The sequence below is a fragment of the Watersipora subatra genome, chromosome 3, assembly GCF_963576615.1.
Source record: "Watersipora subatra chromosome 3, tzWatSuba1.1, whole genome shotgun sequence".
NCBI lineage: Eukaryota > Metazoa > Bryozoa > Gymnolaemata > Cheilostomatida > Watersiporidae > Watersipora > Watersipora subatra.
The window spans coordinates 15875103-15896700 of NC_088710.1; the positions used below are offsets into that span (position 1 = coordinate 15875103).

The 21598-nt window shown below is 35.1% G+C and overlaps 1 protein-coding gene across 2 annotated transcripts in view; it reads right to left on the bottom strand.

The window, feature by feature from the left end:
- Positions 1-21598, bottom strand: part of LOC137391191 (max-binding protein MNT-like) — an 80244-nt gene that overhangs the window by 42609 nt on the left and 16037 nt on the right. For both annotated transcript variants that reach the window (XM_068077579.1, XM_068077580.1), the window contains exons 4-7: positions 15324-15435; positions 12374-12465; positions 5914-6005; positions 2989-3075 (exon numbers count right to left, since the gene is read on the bottom strand). In XM_068077579.1, coding sequence (XP_067933680.1) covers positions 2989-3075; positions 5914-6005; positions 12374-12465; positions 15324-15435 — 383 coding nt within the window. The remainder of the gene's footprint in view (positions 1-2988; positions 3076-5913; positions 6006-12373; positions 12466-15323; positions 15436-21598) is intronic.

Genomic DNA, 21598 nt, shown 5'->3' on the forward strand with positions numbered 1-21598 from the left:
GCAGAGTGAATCGCACAATTCTAAATTATTTAAAAAACCGAGTGACGAGTAGTAAATTGCCAGGTCATTAGATATCAAATAACATATTCTTGGCAGAATGACATCCTTAGCCAGCTTTAGCTGTTTCTCACAGTTTCGCAGGCGTCAGTCATGTCAAGCTCTTACTAGATGCGTGGGATGCAGCTGTTAGACCCGCTACAGCTTGTTAAGTACATCAAACTAAACAGACACAGCATTACATACGCTCCCGTTACCCACAACATTCACACTGACAGCATATTTCTTGTTAAATTGCTTCTGTCCCTATAAACACCTCATCATTTGTATACATAAACTGTAATTTTGTTTAAATTCTGTGGCCCAGATATTGGTCTTAAAGTCAGCTAAAGAGAGATGACACAAGAGTATCAGGTTAAATGACAGGTACTTTAAAAACATTCAAGCTTGTAAATCGCTATAAGCTCAGCATTATCTAACATAGCATTGCTTCAATAAATAGCCAGCAAAAACACCTGGGTCTATTTTTGACTGAAGCTAACTACAACAATTGCTGTGATGAATGCAGAGTGTTTGATTCAAAATCTATTAACATTAATTACGACAGCGTTGGATATTGATTCTTCAATTGAACTGGCAACATGGTAGATGATGAGAAACAAAATGGTTGCGAGATGTGAGGCAAGCAGGACAAGAGTGTAATATTGCCTTACAGCGTGCTCCATGTTGCGTTTACTATTATGGCCTAGCAAACTGATCAGGTTTTCTCTTCTGTCTCCTTGGGAATTAGTTACACTGTTCCAAGCGAATCGCACTAAACATTTTTAGCCAAAATCTCTTCACCATCGAAGCTTCCAATTTATTAGCTTGAAGCAATGACGGTAAAATGAGACACAGATCCCACCTTCAGCACCAAGCAAGTTTTTCTTAGTTCTACCAGCAGTGGAGTTGGTTGCCAAAAAAGTAATTAGTAAAAACATCTATATGGGTGAAGACAGCCTTTTCACATCACCGATAAGATAAAATACATAAAAATATCACGAACAATAAAAATCTGGGAAAAAAAGTTTGAAAAATTCCCCAGAATAACAAAAACAAGTTAACGATATCCACTACAAAAAAGAGGCAGCAATGTTACATTTATTGGAAACGCATGCATTACGATTTACGACAAATGCATTTAATGTCACCTCATTTGCTTGAACAAAGACATCCAGATTGGTTAGAGATTTTTTCTTTGTAAACTAGCAGTTGTATTCAATCAATGAAATTAGCTTTGCATGGAAACGACATCTCTACACTTTGGTCAGCATTCTTTGGGACATTGAAACTCATCAATTACAAATGAGTTAGAACAGTTTTTAAATAGAAGGTTCACTATTCTATTTCCTAATAAATGTCCTACTATGCAAGGTTTGGGGTGGAATCTGTATTCTGTATTTCAACACAAGATCATATAGCGATGGTTATATGACAGAAGAAGGTACCGAGAATGGCATCACACAGATGACTCACTAAGAATATATAGAATAAATTAATTGGCCTTCTCCTCAATGGCACCTATATTCCTGGAGCATCACAGATGGACACTCACCAGCAAACATCCCCATTATAATTTCACAAATGGGAGTAAAAAGTAGATAATGTAGTATGCTGAATAATGAAAGGAACATTTGGACAAGTGTCATAGTACGTCTGTCCTGCAATGGACAGTGGATGAACTCTGTACGACAGCGAATGAATGATCACTTTGAGCAGTGACAGCCTGAGTTTTATGGACTATTAGGAAGACATGGACATTAAGGACAGTTCACAGCGATATGGACTATGGCTGTGAAATGCTACAATTAATTTTATTGCGTTTTACTGAAGGAGGTGAAGGTATGACAACACTTCGGAGGAAATGACTGATATCATGGCCAGCCCTAGAAGCAGGAGGATAGGGGGAATGAACGGAGAGGTCATGGGAAGGGTGGCCATGCGAAGGTAAGGTTGAGTAGAACAAGTTTCGAAAATAGGACAAGAATGTTGTTTATAATAAACAATGATTGATTGTATCACCTGTTACTGATCGCCATCGCCAATAAGATGACTATCTCACTTTTTGAAACAATTTAGCAAAAACAAAGTATTGCAATATCAGCCCCTTCACTCCAATCAACTTCTAATGTTCACAACAATCTTCTCTCAAGACAAATCACCGAGAAACTAGATATATCTCTCTTCAAATATTCATGATAACGTCATGCTTCAAAAATACGAAAACAGCAACTTGTGTGTGCTGGCCAGACACCCTCCAGAACTGCTCTGGCAAATAAAGTGGCAACTGGTTGGCCTGTTGGCTACTAAAAATGTAGGGCAAAACCTCACGCCAAAAAAGGACCTGAAACCTAAAAATCATCATTTTATGTGGCAGGAACAGCCTGACAACTCACTATGAAGTGTTAGGTGAAGCCTTAATGAAAGCTAATAAATGACGTTAGGCCAGAGAAGGCAAGAAAGGATGAGGACAAGATTTTAGGCAATGTATGTAGGATATGGCCACTTCTAAGCAGTCATATGACTGAAAAAAAAAACGTTCATGTGCCGTGAGATGCCAAGCAGAGGTCAGCGCTGTTGGATACCATCAATATTGATGTCAATAAATCAAATCACATTTTCTGAATGCCTTTGGATCAGGTGATAAAAATGCTAACATAATTATTACCAATTTGATATCAAGGTCTTTGAATATGTGGATATAGTTTCACTATGAACATACACAAAGCTCCGAAAGAAAGATACTTTATATCTAACAACACAGTGAGCATGACATCACAGCTGTCAATAAATGAATTCACCACTATGAACTACAGCCCAAATTAGCGAATACTGCCGCAGAATGATCCAGAGATCAATATGAATGGCCGAAGAACGTGCCAATTTCTACTACGTTATAAAATGGGAAATCCATTAACTTGTGATGGCAGAGATGGAAGCAGCAAAACTTACCTGAAGGAGAAGCTGTATGAACGGTTAGTTTAGGTTTAGGGCCAACTGCTTCTTTTGGTAAGTTTTCTGGTGTGGGGTCGCCGCACTCTGCATAATAAAAATATGGCACATATGTAATATTCATTCCAAGAGTCACCTGATTATTTATCCAACCAAACTTCATTTAGTTACAGCTACTGTATGTGGGAGTCGCTACGCTGTGATAATGAAGAACCTTAAATAAATAGAAGTTACCCACTCTTGTCACTTGATAAAAACAAATGTCAGACAATTACTGAACAAAAACAAGCTGAAACAATGATGTGTGTGTGATTCATTGATGTGTGCTTATGTTTAAAGGCAATATTCATGTGAAAATCCGATAGATACAACCCAGTGAAAGGAAGAACATGAAAAAGAGGTTTGCAAAAACAAAAACTGTCAGTCATCAGGATGCAATATAGCCAATCAGTATAACTAACATTAATTTCAGTGTTGTGTGACTTCAAATGTGAATGACAAAAAAATTTCTACAATTTTTTTATTTTCATTAATCATAAAGTTAATTTTTGTTAACAAAGAATGCACAATTTACATTACGCAAAATAGAATAACAGTAGCTTGCATCTCTTGTCATGTTTTGCTTGCTATATTTCTACAACAGAAAAATGCAGAATTCATGAAGCCAGAGATACTCCCAGCATTTTTTTTTAGTTCTACACACACACACACGCACGCACGCACGCACACACACACACAAAACTCCAACAATGTATATAAATTCCTAGAGTAGTCTGGTGTTTAGCTGTGAGAATTTTCATTGTGGCTTAGACTAAGCTAGATCCTACTCTTACCGCTACATGACTGACTGAATACTAACACTTGACATCATCAGACTTAGGTTAAATCACTAGAAAAGTTCTTTGCTGGTATGATTATTATTGCATCAGACTTGAGTTTATTCAAACACAGGCTTCTTATTAACTGAGAGAAAGAATCGGTAGAAGCAACCTGGTCTAACAATCTACTCACTAGTCAAACCAGTATTTCGCAGCCGATTATTTTTGGTCGAAGCCATATTATATTACTTGTTTATTCATTCACAAATAGTACTTGCTTCATCATCGCTATTTGTTTCCAATTCATCACCAAGTGTCTTACTTGACACCATGTTTGCCATCTGTACATGACCCATGCCTTGACATTTTGGCATTTGTAATTATACATATATTTTTACTATACATAAAATGTCATAATTGAAATGGGTACACCCTACTTTTAAACAAAAACATGTCTAAATATAATTGAAATAAAATGAACAATTGTGTTCTGTCATTGAAACACATGGCTAAACAATCAAATCCGGTATCTGTGGGTCAATTATAACGACCACAATGGTAAATACACGTGGCAACCAAACCACCCGTGACAAGTTATGTGTAAAGTAATGGGCTTACACTTTGACTAGTCTGTGAAAACTTAGGAATTACATCATGGACAAATGATACACCGCCGACAGTGCATCAACACGGCCTCTGCTGCCAATAATATATATATACATATATATATGTTATTGGCAGCAGAGGCCATATATATATATATATATATATATATATATATATATACAAATATGTGTTTGCTAGTATGATATCACGTCTTCAATTGAAATTGTTTTACATCACAACAACTAACATATGCATGTGTGTGCATGTGCTGTCTTTAAATTGTTGGCCTAATCAGTTTACACTGGGTACACTATGGAATGTGAGGAAAACTCAAAGTTAATGCTAAAATGTTGATAGATGTTTCGAAAAATATTTTAAAACTCAAAATGCTTCAATTAGCTTTAAATTTTCAATAAACAAATAGAACTTCACTTAGCCAACAGAAATGCTGCGAATGTTCACATGAGTAATGCAGGGTGGCGTTCTGCTATGACAAAAGTTGATATTTGACTAAACATGTCTCTCAAGGCGGAAGCGCGTACCTGAGTGACAATATTACAGCTGATGCTAGCAGTGAACGAATTCAAACCCATTTATATTAATGCAAAGATGTAGAAAAAAGCTTAGCAAGAAATTTTCATCTCCAGTGCACTTTGTAGAGTGTACTTTGTAGAGCAGTCACTGCAAGGCTGATGCTAGTACTACTACTTTTCAACACTTACTATTGTTGTTTCCGGCATACTCTAGCCTTTATGCCGATATTTGTACTCAGTCCTGACAGTAGTCTTTAAATGAGATTCAGTTTCAATCAGATTTTACACATTCTTGCACTGCAAATCATTCCTTTTCAAAATGGTTGATTATTAATTTAGTTTTAAAAGAAAATCCGACCAGCAGTTTGCAAGAGATATAAATGCAGCTGTCAGAGACTGAAATTAATGACTGCACATCTACATCTCTATAAAAAAGATTTAGAAAGATGCTTTGAAAGCTGAGCCAGCTAACAATTCCTCATGAAAATAATGCAATCATAAGGGTATGCACAGATCTCACAAGTCATTCTAACCATACGCCATCTATTGTGAGTACCTGAATCTACGCTAGATACCTTATTCTTTACAGGCTACTTTTGGAGCTAAATTTAACCTCAGGTTTATGCATTTAGCGTTATAAAATGATGTTAGAATTAAATTTTCAGCTAATAAAGACTAGTTATATCGATGGGAAATTTAAAATTTCTACCCCTGCAATGCAAGCATTATTTACATTATCTAAAGGATTAAACTGACCACGAGTGACCAATGGTTGCAGTCTTGCTTATAGCATGGTTCATTGACAGACATCAACAAGGATTTTTTGTGAACTTGCTGTTCATGTTGATCCGAAATAGATGCAATATTCAGAGTAAAACCCCAAAATAACTCGGCAAATGATGCCTTGTTTTCTTTTTAACATTTTTCAGTAAATTTGTAGAAGTACTAATATGCATGTCAAATAATACCTGAGGCGGTGTTGGTAGAATTTGTGCTTGTATGATGAACTTCAATCCAGTCATCTATATTGTAATCAATTCCTTTGTCACTCAACTCCTTCCTACGGGATTTAGTAGAATGTAGGTTCGCATGACATACCATGAAATATACACAGCATTTACACGCTTCTGAAATAACTCCTTTGATGTACAAAGATTTAACCTTTGAAACTAGCATTTTTCATCGTTTACTCTTATAAAATAGTCATATGAAGGAACCTTTTTTATGCAAATCTGCCAAGAATTTATCTTTTGGCGTATATTTTTTACAGTTTACTTTAAAAAAAAAAACAGAAACCTTAAACCGTTCAACAAATGAAAATGATAACTCTGAGGGATATTTAGTCTGTATTTAAAACTCTATGGTGTAATCTTTACTGCTGTCATTCATATCATTTAGCTGTAATACAATCAGATTTTTCACACTGAGACCTTAAATATCGATAGTTTTATGTTGGCTACAGATGGATAGGCCCATCAGAAACTAGCATGATGAAATCTTCCAAGCAAGTGATGATGCACACTGCGAGCTCACCTTCACACGCTCTTTTTGACCGCCTTACAGGCTTTGACCAAACTGGTCATCACTTTGACCGACTGCGACAATACCAGCACCGATGTTTCACATCGAACATATGTATGTCAATACTACGCTTGTAAATATTTCACAGATTAACTGCTACCAGCAAACACATATAGGTAATTATGGGTATTTTGCATAACAAACAGCGCTCTTAGAAAAATGAACCCCAAATGCTACTAAGTGATGACCGGTTGGATAAAATCAGTAAACCAACGACTATTCTCAAAAAGAATATTGAAATACTGATGTGTTAAAGGGAAAAGCAACAGTCAAAGATGCTGCACAGATTTTTTCAGATCAGTAAATATCATATATTCAAGATTGGAATACAGCAAGTTAAGCTATGTTGCATGTAATGCATTAGGCTGGTGAATACAAACTGATCGTAGTTGGAGCAAATATTCCTATAAGAATGATGAACTCACTCTTTGGTTCGATTTGATCCAAATGCAAATACACGATTCATATAAATGTACTCCAATATACAGTGTACCCTCATGATACGATTTTAATCCGTTCCAGGGTTGGCATCGTATGGTGAAAAAATCGAATGGAGTAGTATATAAACCATAGTAATTATATAATGCAAACATCCCCTAGTAAAAATACAGTACTAACGTACCGTAGATAGTTCTTAACTTGGAGACAGACGAACGTATAACATACACTTTGAATTCTCTCAAAATAAGTTTAGCTTACTAAACACACGCTTAAAGCTAAAAGTTGACTTGCAACAAAATTCACATTACAGTTATTTGGTATGAAAAGATTCACCATGTCTTACTCTGTTGTGTTGTAGGTGCAAAATATGTGGAAATGTGATTACAAGCTCTAAAAAGCTCAAAAACGAACAGTTAATCGAAGTTATCACGAAAACGCCGTAGATTGGAATCCCTTTCCAAAATGGCTCAAATTGGATGTAGTTGAACACGATGGCTTCCGTTTACATTTTCATGCAACCTCATTCGTCGAAATATTTTCAAAAATATACTTCATGCATTTAATAAAACTATACAAAGATACCATAAAAACTTGTTTAATTTTTTAACCTTAGCTGGAAGGAGTGCATATCATCCTCTGATAAACGTGAGGAGCCTGTTGGTCACCTGTGATAGTCGAAACATGCTGCAGAAATTGTTCGCGCCATTTGGTGGGAAGTATTACGTGATCAGATTACGACTAAATGATTAGACCAAACTGAAGCGAAACTGTAAAGTAGCGAGCATCTATATTTGATAAGGGCTTTTCGGTAGAACCCGAAGTGTTTGTCATAAACTAGTGCTGCGAGGCATTTTATATTGAACCTTTTATTGGCCTTCCATTTCATGTGATAACATCATGTGTCAAAACAATGACCATAATGTTTGAGTAAAACATCGAAATAAAGAGATTCCAAATTACGGCGTTTTCGTGATGGTGCGATCAACTGTTCGTCTTTTAGCTTTTAAGAGCTTGTAATCACATTTTCACATATTTTGCACCTACAACACAGCAGAGTAAGACATAGTGAACCTTTTGATACCAAATAGATGTATTGTGAATTTGGTTGCAAGTAAACCTTCCAGTTTTTGTACGCATTTGCAACCATTTTACTAAATTTTAACTTTTTATCACCCATCAGTTTTTGTTTTCACTAGCCGTTTCAGCCGACCTGATTATAACCTTTTTGAACCTTAATTCAACAAGAAAGCCCGAGCGAAGCTGTTTTCAAAAACGTTGCTTAATACATAATGAAGTGGATTTTTGTCAGCAGGTTAGGAGAATTTGTCTGACCATTGATCTTCTGTTTCAAGAGATCGCAACTCCAACTTTGCTACTGGTTTAAACTTGCTTGGGGAAATGACAAAAATGTCGTTTATCGGTTGCGTGGGGAAATGACATTTATCTTGCTTTCAGTAGACGTTTATAAAGCTGTCGCCTAGTAACGTTAAACAAAGGATATGAACGCTAGTAAGTTTTAAATATCATCAACAAGATATTAGTCAATGAATTACCATATGAAACAATTATCTGAGAGGCGTTGCTTTGTGCTAAAAGCTAAAAATATCGCGCCTCCTTGGAAAAGGATAAAAGTTGGAAAAACCAGCCAGCACTGGCTCGAAGTTCAAAACGGTAAAAGAAAAATTTATTTGATCCTGCGATCGTTAGTGATCTTTTGTCTGATCAGAATAAAAATAATTCAGATGATAGAAGTGATGTAAACTCTTTGGACTTTGGAATATACAGAGAAAAACGGTCGTTATGGTAGCTCGCACGGCTACGTTATAGCGTTGGACTCTACCGAAAGGAAATGCTTCCAAGCATTTCATACAGGGACAGTTGTACATGGTTGTAGTTGTTTTGTAGTAGTAAATATGTAAATGAATGTTTGTGTACAAAAGATTTTGTTCATAGAAATAAATTTCAGTTTGAGCTATGCATGTTCATAAAATACCGATTCTATAGAATTTTCAAAAATAAATTACACGACTTTCGGGTGTTTTTGTGGGGCTTTAACCCAACCAAAGGGTTAAAAGAGAAAATATTACTGTTTTCACACGAGAAATATTGAGATGAAAAATACCGGTCATCGTGTCTCTTTCAGGCTTGGTGAAAATGCTTTTAGCGAACAGCATCAGCATTTCCGCCTCTTTGTAATTTTGACATACAAATAAGCACACCGACTGCCAAATTTAAACTCTGGCAAAGCTTTGTTGAATTCGTACGGTGAAGTAAAATTCACATGTCGAGGTGAAAAATCCCCATGTTCCATTTCCTAAGGTAAAAAATCGTATATCATGGTAATCATATCCTAAGGGTGTACAGTAACATGAAGGCTAACAAAAAACCTTCTGAAAAACTAAATACTCAGAAGTATATACGTCAAAAAATAATACAGAATACTAAATACTGAAAAATGGCTAACTATATTGAATTCGTTACCAAATACATATGACCCAAAGAGGACTGTTAATGTCAAAAATAGAATGATCAAACCATCAGAATAAACCACAATGATACAGAAAGCTGAAAATTGAAGCCTTCAATTAAATTTTTGGGCTTAAATCAAAATCACAAACAGTAATAAAAATAATTGATGCAAATGGTTGCCAATTGAAATACAGCGCACCCTCGAGTTACAATGGACCCTGTTAGACGATGCTTTTGCCTTGCGAAGTGGAACAAAATTCAAATTCAAAATTCATTCAAATTCGATTTGAATATTGAGAGCCCTATAGTTGGCCTTGAAAATATTGTTTTCTCTTGTGTCGTACTCGGAAGAGAAAATGACGTACCGGAATACCTCCATACAGTAGACCCTTGCCATAAGATTTTAATTCGTTCCAGTGTTGGAATTGCAAGGCGAAAATGTCGTATAGAGGGGTAGAGAAACCCATCTAATACAAACACCCCCGGGTGAAAATCCTCAAAATCTTATATACAGTGAAACCTGGATAACTCGCCCTCGGATATAGCGAACACATGGTTAACTCGAATGGATTTGCTTGGTCCGTTCCCACGCAATGATAAATGGCTTTATATAACTCGAACTCAACACTGTTAATTCGAACTGTTTTTTGCCCAACGGCTACCGAAACGGTTGCTATCGCTTTAGAAAATCCCTTTATTCCAAGCCATAGAGGTAACCTCAACTTTTCGTAATTCATAAGCGCCGTTATTACCACCATCGGCAAAATATTTTTGTCAACGACTTTTCTAAAGATTTGGTGAAATTTGATTTATACCAAACATCCGCTTAACGATCGCCCTTCCGAAGCGAGGTAAAGTGAGGTAATCTTTGCATAAACTTCAAGAAAAATCGGCAAAATTGATCGTGGGTAAAACGCTCAAAAGAAAAAGATGTCTTTTCTTTTGAGCATTTCAACAATGATCAAGTTTTGCCAATGTCAATCTAAAAAACGTCCTGGCAATAACATCACCTCAAACAACAAACCAATCTCAAGTGATAGAAAAATCTCTATACTTTTTGATAAAAAGTTTTAAACTTTACATTAGAAGCATTTAATTTGAAACAAGCATTTGTGCTTTTGATTTATATTATAGTTTGTATATGTACTGATGTCTTTTCTTTTGAGCATTTCAACAACAATCAAGTTTTGCCAATGTCAATCTAAAAAACGTCCTGGCAATAACATCACCTCAAACAACAAACCAATCTCAAGTGATAGGAAAATCTCTATACTTTTTGATAAAAACGTTTTAAACTTTACATTAGAAGCATTTAATTTGAAACAAGCCATTTGTGCTTTTGATTTATATTATAGTTTGTATATGTACATGTATCTACTAATAAATAAGTAAATACATGGACTTGTGACAGTGCTCTGATAACTTGAACGCTCTGATAATTCGAACACTTTTGCTCGGTCCCGTGAATTTTGAGTTATCCGAGTTTCACTGTATGTACTATACGTAGTAAAAATTAGTAACAAAATAATACGTTAAAATGTAACATTACAATGTAATATGTGCAGTACATGCTGTAGAGTTCTTACCTTCGAGAGACGGATAACATAAACATTGAATTTAACGTTAATGAGTTTGGCTGACTAAACGCATACTTGAAGGCTAAGTTTTAGTACATATTTTACTAAACTTCAACTTTGTCAGCGGCTAAAATTTTATCACCTATCTGTTTCCGGTTTTGTTTTCACAATAACTAATAACGAAGGACGCTGAACTGAGAGAGCATCGTATATTTTTCATGCGTTGTGTAAGGGATTTTAGTGAATAGCAGATCGAGAGCTTCATTATTCCGACGTAGTCAGCACATCGACTGCCAAATTAAAAAAAGTCGTATGGCGAGAGCAAAAAACATTGTGTTCCATATTGTGAGACGAAAAAACTATATAACAGGGCCATCGTAGCCCGAGACCGCACTGAATATACATGTAGCAGTATAATGGCAATCTAATACAAAGGGATCTATTAGTATCGCACAAAGGGATAGACAGACAGACACCGATCTTAATGTAAATATATACATGCATTTTTGCTTTTCTTTATTTTAGAATAAACAATACCTTTTATTTTTTCTTTGCAGCGTAGACCTTGCAATCTATCAAAAAGTGAAAAAATTTGATTTAAATTAACAGTGGAGCTCTCCTGAACTTCATGGAAAATTACCATAATCATGAGCCATACACCAAGTGAAAACAATGAGAAAAAAGAGGATTGTAGTCAATACAAACAAACAACACCAAGCTACTGCGCAGTCATTAAATTAAAACATCAAGTTTAACCTTTTTTCTCATTTGAAGGCCCAAAGGGGTGAATTTGGAATGATATTGGAACGATTAGGCAATTTACATGTATTCACTTTTCACATTCCGTAGAATCCCTATAATGTAAATATTTTTGAAATGGATTATTCACATCGCAGGAGCGTCTATTGTATTCTATACAAAAAGGACCTTCAACATGTACACGTCTTATACCTAGACAACACATACTACATGTATCTGATACTCAGATACATGTAGTAGTACCATGGCATACACCAGGCTTCTTAAATCGAAACAATCATCAACACAATCTTCGTGTATTTTACATACCCACGACATGCTCTCCAGGCTCTCTACCCTCGACATGCTCTCCAGCTATCTCGTAGGTAGACATTTACCATGCAGACAAATGGCACAAAACGAGCGCGTAACAAACCTGTGGTGTTAGATTTTTATTCGCATTTTACGTTAGCAAATCCTATGAATGTTATCAAACCGTAAAGATTGCATTGCAGGTAACACAAAAGAATTATTCAGTCTAAGTAAATGCAGCTCTAAAGAATACTTAACAAGAAGCTGAGGTAGATGAGCGCACAGAGAAGAGCATAAGAGAGGTATTTACTTTAAGGAGTTGATCTGTGCCAGTTTGGAGTTTTTCAATTTAGTCATCCGCCGCCTTTCACTTTCCAACTCTTTCTGTTTGTTATTTAGATGCTGCGAGAGAATGAGAACAGGCAACTTTAAACAGTTAGCATAAAGGCAACAAGAAGGCTAAAAGAACGACTGCTCAGTAGAAGTTCATTAGAGACGCAGATCTCAATTCATGCAAACTGGACAAAAAGAGAATTAGGTCCAGCAGTTTTTCCACAATAGTAAGAGCAAGCAGAAAAAAATGGTGGCGCTGACCGCAAATTTCCAAAAGTTAGTTAGAATAAAAAAATTGACCATTTAATTATTAAGTGGGCTGATAAAAGTTGATTCAAAATTAACTGAAATTAAGTATTTTTATGATTTATAAAAACCAGTGATCAACCAACTAGCCACCGAATCAGAGTTGGATTGCATCAATGCAACTTGCTCCCCACATGGCATATCATTGAAAATTTAAAATATAATAAGATTGATAATGTTTTTACTGGGTGTGGTCTAACTGATTAAATAATGGCGATGAGCACTATTGCATGTGTGCTTACATATTAATGTTGTAATATCATGCTTAATCTTATCGGATACTCAAAAGGTATCTTAGCTATAGTAGTGAAAAGTTGCAGATCAAAGTATGAAAACTGACAATCCCTGTAAAACAAACAGGAAATGTGAAGAGTTGTCTGTTCATATTCTCTATACAAACTGTAATGAATTTAAATACATGTATTACTTCTAGCCATTTCTTTATATTACTTCTGGTAAACTCCAGCCTCAGACTTCTTTGTTTTCAAGTTATAGTAGATAATTACTTACACAGAAGTGTCATGACTATAAAGCAAGTACATTTTTAAATAACTACTAATGCTTTCTCCAGCCATTAGTTGCTGGGATGAATAAGCTCGAAAGTCGCTGCTGCGGGTATTGATGCGCGTTTCATTGGTGAGGCTGGGACTAGGACTATTTTAAGCGGGTCATCTTGGTCAACTCTTTTCTCTAGACCTGGTCAGTAGAGCAGCAGTCTTTGTCCTAAGCAGTATGGCTCAATAAGCTCACAATTAGTGCTGATAAAGGTTTCAAGTTTACAAAGTTGTCCTTTTAAATGTTCCAAAGTCTACAATATTCTCAAGTTTATTCTAGCAAGACAAGCCCCAAATGGCAACAAGGTCAGTTTTTGTCTATTATTTCGTGTATTTCATTTTTAGTTTTTTAGTACACTGTTAAACTTTCACACACACATTAGGATTTGTTACACTCGCAGTCTATTTCTTATTTTGTTTATTTTACAACTTATGGCTACTTCTATACATTTAAGTTGCCTCCAAAACCTTTAAACCAATATGCATATTTTGTACTCCCATTAGCACAAATAGATATATGCAACTGCTTTATATTCATGTACACATCATGCAATTCGCGTTGCAGCCTCCACGTTGAGCCAGTTGTGTTAAATAAAGTCACATGAACCACAACTCCTCATCAGTAAAGCTAGCTATCCATTAAGGCTTGCCGCCCTAGCTAGCGCCTGTCGCTATACAAACAAATTTAATAAATATTTATACAATACAACTCTTTATAACTTGACTTCACGATCACCGATATGTTCATAACTGTTATAATACTTAGGGTAAAACACAACGATTTTACTTTGCTATTGCATAATTTATACAGTCAAACTAACAAAACTTTATTTTGACCCTTAACCTCTTGACAGATATAATAGATGAGAATTAGTGGCAATGGTGACCTAAAGATCAGCACTTAAATCAGCAAACAAATAGCAAATGCTACCAATAGAAGTGTGTTTCACCTAGAATTGTCAGAAAACACTGTTCAAAATTTACTATACAATTCTTTGAAGTAATTTAAATACATCACTGCCACAGGAGGCAAAAATACAAGCGCTTAATATGGAAGCAAATAAAAACATGAAATATAAATAGTACAAGGCTATGAGAGGTTTAGTAAAACTTCTGTAAAAGTCGAAACGTAAAGCTGTGTATATATGGTATGAATGCTAAATCTAATACGTATGCAACTGCTTAAATTTTGGAACAAAAAAAAACAGTTTAACTGTTTCAAATAACCACAATGGGTCATTTATCAACTTGAATCTTAAGCTACCAAATTAATTTCTTTAACAGGACATAATTGGAACATAATTACATATTTGGTAAAACCTAATATTTGGTAAGGACGCGCCTAGACTCATAAATTTTGAGCCACATGGTCTATAAAAAATATTTTTATACCAAATTAATTAGCATGAAATTTTAAATCAACTCATGCTCTAAAAATGTCACAAATGTATTGCAGAATGAGCTTAGACACATTTTCAGTCATTCACGCTACTACCGTGAGCATGTCCAAGTCGGATGAGCTACTAATATTATTATAGCTTACCGCATTATTATTACTGCTAAAAATTAAATAATCGCTGTCAGTAGTGTTGTCGTTCAATAAAAAGTCACCTAAAGTCTATAGATCTATAATTAGTGAAACTTCTGAAGCTGTAATGGGTCTGAGACTAGTGGTCATTGCTAAGAAGAAACAGAGACCACAAATAAAGGTTTTGCAAAGCGAAAATACGCTCATAATCGGTTGTAAACATATTTGGTTCAACTGGATACAGATAATTGTTTCTTTCCGTTCAAGTACAGATACTATAGGCCAATTAATTAACTACTCACTAATCAGAAATGATTTGTACGAAGCTTATTAAAGCCACACCAAGCTGCTCTCGGTCATATACAAACGCTTTGCCATGCGGCGGCTTGTGGTGCGCAAAGAGTTAAATGAATTTGGAATTCTTTGGTACAGATTTGCATGATAAGCAGGAAGGCATATGGACAAGGTTAATTTACTTGAATAGAAATGATGGTAGTTCATGCATACATAAATACGCTTAGTATCTGCAGCAGCCAAACCTCTATTAGCCTAAGAGCACTCCTGAGGGTAGACAGGTTGGACGACTTTCGCTCGTCACTTGAAGGGAGCTCACAGCGCAGCAGTTCGAAGCACTCCTTCAGATGTGCCCTCCTACAGCGAGTGAGAGCAACCTTTTTATCAGCATACAACATAACATGTACATCTGGTAGATTGGAGCTGCCTTTACAATTTTTGTTAGCTCGCCGAGTTTAAGTACTAGCATTTGAAAATATTGCTTGCGGTGGACACTCAGCACAAATCTCAGTTCAACTTTTGTCCCAACTTAGCGATGTAATCAACTTCAAACCTCTCAGAGGATACTGCTGTTTACAAGTTGATGCCAGGACTACCTGGAAAATTTATGGCTGCCGTGGACACAATTGAGGAAATTGTTTAGTACTTTGTATTCTTGGTTTAAACTCTGCACTTGGTTTTCAAACCACAAGGGTTTAGTCATTGATCAGGTTGACACGTAAAGAGTAAGACTATATAGCAGTTCAAATCAAGTAGTTACCATCAACTGTTATTTATGAGTCGCAAAGTTTTAATGAAGGTTGTCTTCTCTTTCAACCAAAAAACGATTTACAAATGTAGGACACCATTGAAACAACATATCACGTTTTAGTAATAAAAAAAATAATGTGTCCCTTATCTCAACCTAATCCCTCCATTAAAATGTAAAGACCATAAAATTTTTTAGTAGGCTAAGTAAAATATCATGACAAATGAATAGGAATTATAAAAGTATTGTCATTAGCAGTGCTGAACCAAAAATTTAATTTTAGCTAAATAGAAAAATTATGACAAAGTTGAGCCTTATCAGAATAGCCATGTATGTAATTTAGGTTTCGTGATGAACAGTGACATGTGAACTCCAGAAAGCATTGTCTTCAAGGACATTTGAGAGCTACAGCTAAACACAAATGTGTCATGATCACAGAAACCATGGTTAAGTCGGAATTATAACAATCAGAGTTATCTAAACCAGCAGAAGGAGAAAATTCTCAGTTATTTTGCAAAAATTTTTTTGATTCTAGCTTAATTACAGCAGATTTTATAGTCAAAAAACTGAATGCACATTTACCATTAGTGCGAAAACATAGTTCCAAGAAAACTGGCATTAAAGCTTGAGAAACGAAAACCAATGCACAATTTTGTTTACATTTCAAAACGTCATAGCAACCAATATCAAGAAGTTGTGATATTTATCTAGATTTCTGTAATTTTATCAAAAAATTATGCTGAATTAAAAAATCTAAACAGATTTTAGCTGTTTGTCATAGAAATAACTGCATATTTATTAGAAAATGTATTACTTAATTTTGCAGATTTTAAAAACGGCTTGGCAGTATCACGATATTGGGCACAGCCAAATCATCAACAAAATCTTTAGAAAAATAACAACAGAAACATATTGCACACCATCAGTCACTATATGCTTTGATCTTGTAAATTCGAATAATTATTCTTATAATTAAATCTGATAATATTCTTATATAATCGAATAATTATTCTTACAATTAAATATTGTAATGATCTTGAAGAATCGTTAGGAAGATAGCATCGTAATTCCTATACTTTCACTGCTTTTGACATCAGTTGGAATACCAAAGTACTCATATAAGTGTCCAAAATGTCAAAGTTATCTTTAAAATCGGCAAAAAAGAAACGATTATATTTATCGGACGCCATTTTCAGTACTTCCTGTTTAGCATAGCAACAGTTTTAAAGGGGATTTTCCGAGTGTTAAAGACTTCTATTGGCTAAACTGACTTCAGATTCAGAAAGATCACTCTTTGATTGGTCCAGATGTACGTGTTACAAAAATCGTTACCAATATTATAAATTCAGTTAGTGCAACTTTAAAGTCGGATAACTCAACTTCACGATTTGCGACTTAACCATGGTTTCTGTGACCGCGACCCAAATAGCAACAACTGATTAGCATAAAAAGGCAAAGATCTTTATTTCGCAAAATAAACCAGGATAGTTGTATGAGAGCCACATGATTTTCACATGCAGAGAAAACTCAAGTCTTAACTTCCTACATCCTCATAAGTTACTCGTGTCACTCCATGAAAACTTTCAATGTGTATTATTACATCAGCAACTGAGTATTGGCGGTCTAATTGTAAAGATGCACTTTGTCATTAAATTGGCAAAGTTTGTATGCGGAGAATAGAGGAACGAAGATGGCATTCCTTGCTATGTCCAATTCATGATGGAGTTGAACAATCAAAGCTAACACAAATTTATTCAAACAATTATTTTATAAAACGCAGTAATTTCTGCAAGATAATTTAGTAAAGCCCTTTAAACGATTGACAAGCTGCACGTGTTTCCTAATAAACGCCAGAGTATGAATGGAAAACTGGAACAATATGACATGGGGCATTTCCTTGAAACTCGGAGAAGACAACTCTCAAACTGATCATGATTTTATAAAATATTTCATCTTATTTGTGATGGCGTACAAGACAAAGCAGTTAAGTTCCTTGATGCCTGGCATAAAAATGATGACTACTACAGAGTTTTGTGGTTTTGTGATAGCGCATATCTCATTTAACAATAAGAAATGATGAGAAGTAACAGTATACTAATCAGACAAGATATTATTAAGATATATGATGGAAGCAATAAGAATATGATCAACTCTGCATGACGAAAAGACTGCTCTATGCCATAGCAGTGTGAATTTCTTCATTCTATGCCTAGCTACGTAAGTGTACACATTGATTATTTGCTAGACTTGCTCAAATCACTGAACTTTATTGTAAGTAAAGGTCATTAAAATGCTCAAGGTCAGTGAAATGCTAACAGAACTAACATACTGTGTACAACCTAATGTGATATGATTTACATCACTGGCACTATCATAAAAAACATTTAACTTACCATAAAACCTCTATTTTAATGCCACCTTTATTTGAACGCCACCTTTATTTGAACGCCACCATTATTTGAATGCCACCTATTTTTGAGCACCACCTCTATTTTACCACCGCTATAGAAGGGTTGAAAAATAGTGCATCACCCTTTAATTGAACAACACTCCTATTTGACGGTCACTATTTGACATTCTTATCTTTACAAACCCATAATAGCAAGTGATCTGTAGAACAGTATCCACAAAATGGGACTAATAATGACTTAGTTACATCATTAACAATTAATTATTCCATTGTTTCTGTTTGTATCGAAGTCTGTTTTCTAAATTTAAAGCTTTACAGTTTTTTCTTCAAAACTTTGAAAGCAACACCATAGAAATAATTAATAATTATATCAGGCCAACAGTCGTTCATTGTTTAACGCAGTCTTGATACTTCATAATATGTGAAAAACGGTTTACAATTACGATGGAATCTGCTAATTTTTTCAGACTATAACTTGTGCTAAGAGCACATGCAGCTAAAAGTTAGTCATCATTTCCATGAAAATTATTTTGAATAGCAAGGCGTAAAAGTTTTGCTAAGCTAAAAAAATTGTTTGGACGCTACAATCAATTAGTACAGCAGCACAGAAGAAGAGTTGAGGTCAGCAGACACTATGAAGAGTATTGAGCAGCCAGAAGATGAAATGGTTCCAGATGAAAGCAACAATCAGAACCCAACTGGATGAGCAAATGATGCAAACATTTGTTAAAAAATTATTAATTTTTGTTTCTGCATGAATTATAAATATAGTTTGTTTATGTCACTTGTTCTTGAATATATATATTTGTAACATTTGATAGCTTATTATTATATGGCTTACAAATTTACAGATTTATAGCATATTATTTGATAGCATCATTGCAGTTATCCAAACTCGGCTTACAATGGATCAACACTCATAGCTCCTCTTCAAATGCACATAAAAACCAGTTCTGACTGCAAAGAATGCAATAAAAAAGTGAAAGCTCCCACAAATTGTAACGCAGGCTATAAATTCATCATAAGTTATTTGCAAGCAATAAAAATAAACTGGTAAATATATTTCTCGGCTTCCCAATGCATACTTATTTAAAAATAAAATGACAGTTGGAGGTGAATTACAGCAGATTCCTTGCATCCAAAAGGGTTAATGTCGCTCTGCCCAAAGGAGAGTGCAAAATATAGTCGACGCTATTTATTTTACCAAAATTTTGACGAGCTATTTGAAAGATACAATGCCACATGTTATTTGAACGTCACATCTAACAATGCGCTACTATGGAGGGTTGAAAATGGCGTGCCATGGCATTTAAATAAAGGTTTTATAGTACATACCTCCTAGATCAATACTGGAACTGCAATATAGAATTGATTGACTAAGCTCCTACTAGGTATATAAGAAACATAACTTTAGTTCACAGGAGTCATGTTATTCAACTCACATTAATATGTTAACTGAGCAAAGTGTGAACAGTGTTCCTGTAACTACATTTCTAATATCATTTCTTGGTAACATGTGTTGATGGAAGTGCCAACCATCATAAATAGCCACTACTAGAGATTCTTTTGCACTAACATAGAACAGAGCTTCCAATCTTTACAATAAGTCATCTCCACAAAGTACTAATGCAAAATATACATGTAAGTATATTTAAATGTTTTGATAAATAATAAAACTCAGAAGTGCATTGAATTATTAGCAATGAATAATGTCAACTAAGAGAACACTTGTTATCTCCTAAGACTTTCAACCTTTTTCATTAACACTCAGTGAAACATCATTTCATACTAATGATCTTACAAGCTTGTAATCACATTTCCACATATTTTGCACCTACTACACAGCAGAGTAAAACAATGGTGAATCTTTTGATATCAAATAACTGTAATGTGAATTTTGTTGCAAGTCAACCTTTAAAACTGTTGACTATTTAAAAAATCCAGTTGAAAAATTGCTGCGAATTTGTAGATCTGCCATTTTATAATGATTGTGCGGAATCAAAGAATTTTGGCCAACTTTGAATGAATCTTTTAATAAACAGCAGTGCAAAGGACTGTTGAAGACTTATAAACCCTGGTTAGGCACACAGACAAAATGCGTGGTGTAGATATTGACTGTGACTACACGCACACCGACGCTACTAAACGAGACATCATGTAGACAAATGCATTGACCGATAAGAATTGACCTCGGTTGTATAAAGACCATAAACTATCGTCACTGAATTTCTCGGTACTGTTATTAAATTATCTTCAAAATATCTATTTTGTACCAAAGATCAACGATTTATGATAGCACTAACATTTGAGCAGCTATCTGCATTGCTACATTTGGCAAAACCACTCCTTGTTAACGATAAAAGCAACCAAATACAAAAATACATTGGGTTTATAGCAAATTAAACTATAGAACAAAAAGTGATTTTCATTACGAAAAACAATTATTTGAAATGTTTTAAGAATAATTTCAATTTAGACGAGTAGCTTTCATACATATGCTGGAAACCGATATCATTGTCTATATATAAATAGCTGTTTGCGTGAAGTCCTGTTGTCACTGTTGCTGAAAGCTAATTTTGGTCACAAATGCTGGAAATGAATAAAATTGAATTGAGATCGCCCATCACGGATGCGCTGGTTCAATCTCCAGTGGTGGAGAGCAACATGTTCATGACAACACATTGACGACGAGTTAGCTACGCAAAAACGCATTCCATTGGTGTATGTGCAGCCAAGCCTTTACTCTTTCGCTCCAGTGAAAGACTGAAATGGTATTACTAGCTACATCTGTGGTACCAGCCATCACAGAAGTATTAAAAATAGTTATATATGTCATTCTATTGATGTATTGTTTGTTATAATAATGGTATCATATGATTGTAACGTACAAGACAACACAGTCTGCATGACTAGAACATGTATTAGGCTGCTCTCACATTTCCTACATACATATATATATATATATAGCATTCTTGGCACGGAAAATATCTGCCATTGATTAGAAGCGCACAACGAGCATGCAAACTTGGGCTGCTCTCGATATAAAACTGTCAATCATTGATGCTCTATAGTAAAATTTGGATGGACGAGTCCACCAGCACCCTTTTTAATATATACCTTACACATCTACTGAACAGCAAAGCGGTCGATAAGCTAGCAAAACTGATAAACATTAAAGTAAACATCAGTCTCAGGGTATACATAACTACTTACTCACTTGCAATGGAGCCTTACCATTCACTTCTAGAGTACTGTTGTCAATCCAAATTATCGCTCTTGAAACTATTATAAAGGACTGTGTGTTACCACTGAAGGCAGTTTTTGGTAGTTTGCTGCTTTGGACTGATACAGCTAATATCCCT